Below are 7,687 nucleotides of genomic sequence, written 5' to 3'. Positions count from 1 at the left end.
TGATTCCTACATATTGTGTATATTACAGAAAAAGTAAACAACAGTGAAAGCTTTTCTTATATGGGAATAAAAACAAACAACAAAACTAACAACAAATAAAAGAGAAATCCAGAATCCTGGCTGGAGGGATGTTTATCGCCAATGTCAAAAGCCTCCCCTATCAAATATTTCTCTCAGTTGACAACTTTCAAATGATGTAAAGAACATAAAGAACAATTAGAATGTGAATCTTGGATGTGAATAGTAAAGAATAAGATTGGATAGGTATTTACAAAGGAGAGGCAAAATCTGTGTATAGCACCAGATTTTTCAAGTAAGCAAGTTCATTCCCAAACTAACTGATGTTTTACATTTTTAAGCTCTCTTCATCATTTCCCAGAGTAGAATGCTGTGAAATGTTTCATCTTGGTGCTATTTATTAATGATGTGAACACAAAAGGTGATTTTTTTGTAGCTGACCTGATTCTGAGTCTCAGGACTCCAAGATAACTCCACGTCCAAGTGTTGTGGACTCTACTGGCTTTACATACCTAATTTGGGACCATCCATTCTTTTCTTCTTTAAAGTCAGTTAGGGAATTCCTTCATTAATGACAATGTGTGTAAATGTATATACACACACTGAAAATCTGTAAATAATTCTAATGGCCAAAAGATACTTTTTCTTTATTAGAAATTACCCAAAGAAAGTGAGAATAGAAATAATGCAACTAAAATATATTTTAAAAGTCTATTTAATACCCATGGTGTTTAAACATTCAATTTATTGTCTTATTTCTGGATATTTCTGCATTTTAGATTCCACGAACTTCAGATTCTGAAGCTTGCAGAAAAAGCTAAGTTCTGGCTGGGCACGGTGGTGGCTCACGCCTGTAATCCTAACACTCTGGGAGGCTGAGGTGGGAGGATCGCTTGAGGTCAGGAGTTCAAGACCAGCCTGAGCAAGAGCAAGACCCCATCTCTACTAAAAATAGAAAAAATTAGCCAGGCAACTAAAAACAGACACACAAAAAAATTAGCCAGGCATGGTGGCGAGCGCCTGTAGTCCCAGCTACTCAGGAGGCTGAGGCAGGAGGATCGCTTGAGCCTAGAAGTTTGAGGTTGCTGTGAGCTAGGCTGACGCCATGGCACTCCAGCCCAGGCAACAGAGAGAGACATTGTTTCAAAAAAAAGAAAAAGAAAAAGCTAAGTTCCTCAATATGGGAAATTCTACCTGGCTGTATGTACTTTTAGAGGGTTATTTTTCTACTTCTGAAAAAATATTTTGAATATTTATATATACTATTAACAGAATACCCCTGTAAGTCATATTTCAGATACATATTCTATAGTACAATTTGCATTACACCCAATATTTTAGATATTAAAATAAGGGTAAAATTTGGAATAGTCAATTATCTGCATATTTCTCAATTTAAAGTTTTCATGTAGAATATTAAAATTTAAATTGATATTTGGATTTGTAAGCTATTGTCCCTGTGTAGTCTATGTATCTGTTAGTGATAGAGAAAATTTTGGAATCATAGTATAGTAAACCTCTCTGGCTCTCTTTTCTCAAGGCTCAATGAGTCAGTCTGGGCAGTGCACACGACCCTTGCCATAACTTACTCACTGCAGTCAGGCTCAGGGATACTAACATGCAATCCTAGGACAACACTGACACTAGCACTGACATTTTAAAATTCATTCTCCCAAGTAATAAAAAATATATATATAGATAGATATACATATAGAGAGATCTGCAGCTGTACTAATTATTTCAAATAGCAGCAGACAAGGAAAATAAGCGCTTGCTTGCTTCATAAGTTTAAATTCATTTTAAGTTTGCTATATTATATTTAAAAATTAAAAAAATATCAACTTACTATAAACAATTTAAAATATGTATAATACAACTGCATGGTCAAAACATTTGAATAGTCTATGAAAACAGGAGATTCTTTGAACTGACATTTCTGTTTAGGTTCCATTCATGATTTTTCAATCTGTTTCTTCCAAGAGAAACCATGAAACAGTTGTCTTATTTTATGGCAAGTAATTTTGTTTAGGGATTTCCTCATCACAAAAATACTTAATTACTTATTACAGGGAAGTTAAAGAAAAACAAAAAGAAATGGGAAACAAAGTAGCTTTCCCCCCACTTGTTACTATTCTGTTCTTAAAACATTCTGTACATAAGCTATCTGAACCTTCTGAACCATTTACAATTTGAGTTTTCAAAAATTGGGGAAAAAAATTGAGAGTCTAAAAGTGTTATTTTATACATTAACTATACAATATACATTGAATGGATACACACACATCTTAAAGATAAGGTTCTCCAAAGGTTTTCCGACATTCCATCACCCCTGTACTTGGTGGTCTGTCACAGTTGTGCGTACTCTTGACTTGACTAGGTGTGAGACGATCATATGCCATCTTGTACTCTTTATCAAAAGCATCTGCAAAAATTCATAAAGAAATAAAAGAATAAAGAAATTTATGTCTGACATTGACAATGATTAAGTTTCTGTAATACCACAGAACCACAAAATTAAAGGCCAAGAAGGAAACTCTAGTTTCCTTGCCATCCAAATGATCACAGCTAGATTTGCACAGACCAGTGAAACTTGAAGTTTTAAGATGCCAACTTTTAATTTTATCAAGTACAGATGTTAAAACCAACAAATACTATAAACAACTTTTTTGGTATCTTGCTTTTCATATTCAATAAAAACAGTAAAAATAATGGCCTTTCGCCACCAGGATTAACAAAGTTTTGCCCACATTTTTATACTAGTCCTTTCATCGTTTCATTTTTTACATTTAAATTTTGCTCCAACTAGAATTTATTTTGGTCTACATGTCTTAAACTTCCTATTATGGGAGACCTCTGGGAAAATACAAAGATCTTCTGACATTACCGTATAATGATTTTTTTTTCTCATGGGAAATAGATGAAGTTAATTAGACTGTGACTTTTATTACTAAGGACATTGTACCAATGTCTGTGTACCTCTTTCCCAGAAGATGATTCACATGTGACAAAAAGGGAGAACATGGGTTTATAAGTTTCTGCTAAAAGTTTCTCAGTCTAAAAATCATGCTAACTTTTTGCTTCTTTTTAACACATTTTGGAGAAAAATTTGCCCCTTACAGATCCAAATGGGGTACGAATTATGCCTGTCACTAAGACCCCATAAGCTCTGGGGAGCTGACAGACATCAAAACATCCATGAAACAGAGCACAGTGATGCCCATGAAGGCTGGTTTGAGTTGAGGGCCAACTGCATGAGCGATTGAGCTTCTTCAGCTTGGAGGTCCAGAATCCTTTGGACTTTCAAGGAAATGCTGCCTTTGGCAGAGGGATAGGGTAATATCTGAATGTGATCTGGGCTTGTATTGGGTAGAGAATAAAGGGATAATAAAAACAATCTGAGTACTCTTTCTTGGTATCCTTTCTGTTTCATTATAGTTAAAAGGTCTAGCTCAAAGAACACTATTCCTGATTTTGGCAAGTTATGGCATCTTTCCCAAGCAGCTAGAATGACTGTCCCAACACCATTTACTAGTCTACCTTTCCCAACTGGTTTTATCATACATTATATTCCCACAGATATTTATCTTTCTTTTTAGACTGTCTATTCGTTATTATCAATTTTTCTATCTCTGCCTGTGTTAGCATTACCCTGCTATAATTACAGTAACTCCTAGAGGGCAAATTCCTTCTAGTGATTCTTTAAATAATGTTTTATATTCCTTTTTTGGTCAGATTAACTTTTAAAAATTGAGATATAATTCATATACTATATAATTCACTAACTTAAAGTATATAATTTAATGTTTTTTTGCATATTCACAAGACTGTACGGCCATCATCACTGCTTAATTCCAGAATATTTTCATCTCACCAAAAAGAAACCTCATACCAGTTAGCAATCACTTCCCATTCACCCCTCCTAGCCTCTTGCAACCACTGATCTACTTTCTATCACTACAGATTTGTCTATTCTGGACATTTCCTATAAATGCAATCACACATTTGTACAGTCTTCTGTGTCTAGCATCTTTCACTAAGCATAATGCTTTCAAGGTTAGTCCACAATGTAGCATTTATCAATACTTTACTCTTTTCATGGTTACATAATATTCCACTGTATAAATATGCCACATTTTGTTTACATATTCATCAGGTGATACACATTTGGGTTGTTTGCACTTTTCGGCTATTATAAATAATGTTGCTATCAACATTCATGTAGAAATTTCTGTAAGAACATATGTTTTCAGTTCTCTTGGGTTCATACCTAGGAGTGGAACTGCCAGGTCATATGGTAACTCTGTTTAGAATTCTGAAAACATGGGAAACTGTTTCCACGGTGGCTACACCATTTTGAATTCCTACAGCGACATATGAAAGTTTCAATTTCTCCACATCCTTGTCAACACTTGTTATTTTCTGTTTCTCCTTTCTTTTCTTTTCTTCTCTTCTTTTCTTTTCCCTTCCTCCCTCCCTCCCTTCCTTCCTTCCTTCTTTCATTTTCTTCTTTCTTTCCTTTTCTTTTTCTCTCTTTCTTTCTTTCGAGATGGGGGTCTCGCTCTGTTGCCTGGGCTGGAGTGCAATGGTATGATCATAGCTCACTGCAGCCTAGAACTCCTGGGCTTCTCAGCCTCCTGAGTAGTTGGGACTATAGGCGCACACCACTGCACCTGGCTAAATTTTTTTTTTAAATTTTTTAATCTAGGCAATCTTTTTTTCTTTTCTTTTTTCTTTGTTTTTTAAGAGACAGGTTCTTGCTGTGATATTCGGGCTGGTCTTAAACTCCCGGCCTCAAGCAATCCTCCTGTCTCAGCCTCTTGGTGGGGGTGAAGTGGTATGTCATTGTGATTTTGATTTACATTTCCCTAATGACTAATGATGTTGAGCATCTTTTTATGTGCTTATTATAATAGTCATTGTATATCTTCTTTGGAGAAATGCCTATTCAAATCCTTTGCCAATTTTTAAATTGGATTATTTGTTTCGTCAGGTTGTAAAAATTCATTATGTGTACTGAATACTAAACCTTTCTCAGATAATATGATTGAAAATATTTTTTCTCATTGTGTGGGTTGTCTTTTCACTTTCTTGATAGTGTCCATTGATGTACAAATGTTTTTAATTTTGATGATGTCCAATTTTTCTATTATTTATTTATTTTTTATTTTTTCATCTGCTTGTACTTTCAGTGTCACATTTAAGAAGCCATTGCCTAATCTAAGGTCACAAAGATTTACACCTATGTTTTCTTCTAATGTGCATGTATGTTTATAAATATTATATCTTCTTAGTGGATTATTCTTTTATTATAACAGTTCTTTTTTGTCTCTAGTAACAGTTTTTGTCTTAAAGTCTATTTTGTCTGATATTAGTATAGTCACCCTAGCCTTCTTTTGAGTACTATTTGCATGGAATATCTTTTCCAATCCCTTTATTTATTTTTATTTATTTATTTTTTTTGAGACAGAGTCTCACTCTGTTGCCTAGGCTAGAGTGCTGTGGCATCAGCCTAGTTCACAGCAACCTCCAACTCCTGGGCTCAAGCAATCCTTCTGCCTCAGCCTTGCGAGTAGCTGGGACTATAGGCATGCGCCACCATGCCCGGCTAATTTTTTCTATATATTTTTAGTTGTCCAGCTAACTTCTTTCTATTTTTAGTACAGATGGGGTCTTGCTCTTGCTCAGGCTGGTCTTGAACTCCTGAGCTCCAACGATCCACCCGCCTCAGCCTCCCAGAGTGCTAGGATTACAGGCGTGAGCCACCGCGCCCGGCCCAATCCTTTTACTTTCAAGCTGTTTGTGTCATTGAATCCAAAGTGTGTCTCCTTTACATAGCATATAGTGGATCATGTTTTTTTTAATACATTCTTCTAATATTCCTTGTAACTGAAGAGTTTAATCAACTTACATTGAATGTAATTACTAATAAGGTAGGATATACATCGGCAACTTTGCCATTTGTTTTCCATATTTTTTTTATTCCTCTAGTCTTTCATTATTGCCTTCTTTTGTGTTAACTAGATATTTTCTAGCATACCATTTTAATTCCCTTATCATTTTTTTACTATATATTTTTTGATTCCTCCCTATTCCTGCATTATTATTTTTCCAGTTGAACATCAGAATCATTGGTCAAGTTTCTTATTTTTAATAGTCTCATGTTTCAAAACCATTAGAGTAAACAATAAATATTCACAAAATTCTGCTCAAAGTTCCCTGGCTGCAATTGCAATTTGAACCTATTCATTCTTTTCCTGTTTTTTTTTTTTTTTTGAAACAGAGTCTCGCTCTGTTGCCTGGGCTAGAGTGAGTGCCATGGCATCAGCCTAGCTCACAGCAACCTCAATCTCCTGGGCTTAAGCAATCCTCCTGCCTCAGCCTCCCAAGTAGCTGGGATTACAGGTATGCGCCACCATGCCCGGCTAATTTTTTCTATATATGGTTTTAGTTGACCAGATAATTTATTTCTATTTTTAGTAGAGACAGGGTCTCACTCTTGCTCAGGCTGGTCTCAAACTCTTGACCTTGAGCGATCCACCCACCTCGGCCTCCCAGAGTGCTAGGATTACAGGCATGAGCCACTGCGCCCAGCCCATTCTTTTCCTCTTTTTAATAGAAAAGGCAGCTCAATACATTCATACAATATTTGTTTACAAGCAAAATTAAAGGTTAAACACAGCCACATTTCCTGTAGCCTTCTCCATCAAATATTCCTTAATTCTAAGTAATTTTTACCTTTCTATTGGAACTTCTCTAATTATTTCTAACTTTATTTCAAGTAGGTGATCAGCAACTTAATGTGACTTCCAAGTACAGTGTTCCCTGATTATATTTCTGAGTTATACTTTTTTTTTTTAAGAGACAGGATCTCCCTCTATCGCCCACGCTGGAGTACAGTGGCATGATCATAGCTCATTGCATCCTTTAACTCTTGGGCTCAAGTGATCCTCCCAAGTAGCCAGAACTACAGGCATGCACCACCATGCATGGCTAGTTTTTTTATACTTTTTGTAGAGTCAGGGGTCTTGACATGTTGCCCGGGCTGATCTTGAACTCCTGGCCTCAAGCGATCCTCCCACCTTGGCCCCTTTAAGTGCTAGAATTACAGGTGTGAGCCACTGCACCTGGCCCATACTTTTTAAAAATAAAGATACCAAACATTGATCTCTATTTGGCTTGGATTTATAGCTAAATATTTTAAGGCCATTTTAGTGTAAGCCAGTTTCTCACTCCTATCTTCTACATGTGATTTATTTTCTAACCAAATTTAGTCTCTTTGTCCTTTAAATGTTTATTTATTTAAAATATTATACTCATCTAATAATGCTACTCTGTAAGATGCTTGCCATTTCACCCACATACCTTTGCTGTCAAATTCTACAATCTCTCTCTAAGCATCAAGACTGACAACTCCCAGTGGCACAGGTCACCGCTGGACAGATGGCACCTGATAACTCCCTCAGATACCCAGTTAAGGATGGTTGTTTTTAGTCCTCTACTTCTGTGGTCCCCAACCCCCAGGCTGCCGACCGGTACTTGTCTATGGCTTGTTAAGAACCAGGCTGTACAGCAGGTGAGCGGCCATTGAGCAAGCGGGGGAAGCTTCATCTGTATTTACAGCTGCTCCCCATCACTGGCATCACCACATAAGCTCCACTCCTGTCAGAGC

General features: G+C 36.3%; 1 protein-coding gene across 1 annotated transcript in view; it reads right to left on the bottom strand.

Annotated features, from left to right (window-relative positions):
* Positions 1-2,084: 2,084 nt before the first annotated feature.
* DENND4A (DENN domain containing 4A) overlaps positions 2,085-7,687 on the bottom strand; it is a 109,850-nt gene continuing 104,247 nt past the window's right edge. The window contains exon 34 of the mRNA XM_069482664.1: positions 2,085-2,440. Within this exon, the coding sequence (XP_069338765.1) occupies positions 2,304-2,440 (137 nt within the window). The 3' untranslated portion in view covers positions 2,085-2,303. The remainder of the gene's footprint in view (positions 2,441-7,687) is intronic.

Source organism: Eulemur rufifrons, chromosome 2 (assembly GCF_041146395.1).
Source record: "Eulemur rufifrons isolate Redbay chromosome 2, OSU_ERuf_1, whole genome shotgun sequence".
In the NCBI taxonomy this organism is placed as follows: Eukaryota; Metazoa; Chordata; class Mammalia; order Primates; family Lemuridae; genus Eulemur; species Eulemur rufifrons.
The sequence above is the reverse complement of the archived record's forward strand: the minus strand, read 5'-3'. Positions and strand labels throughout refer to the sequence as shown.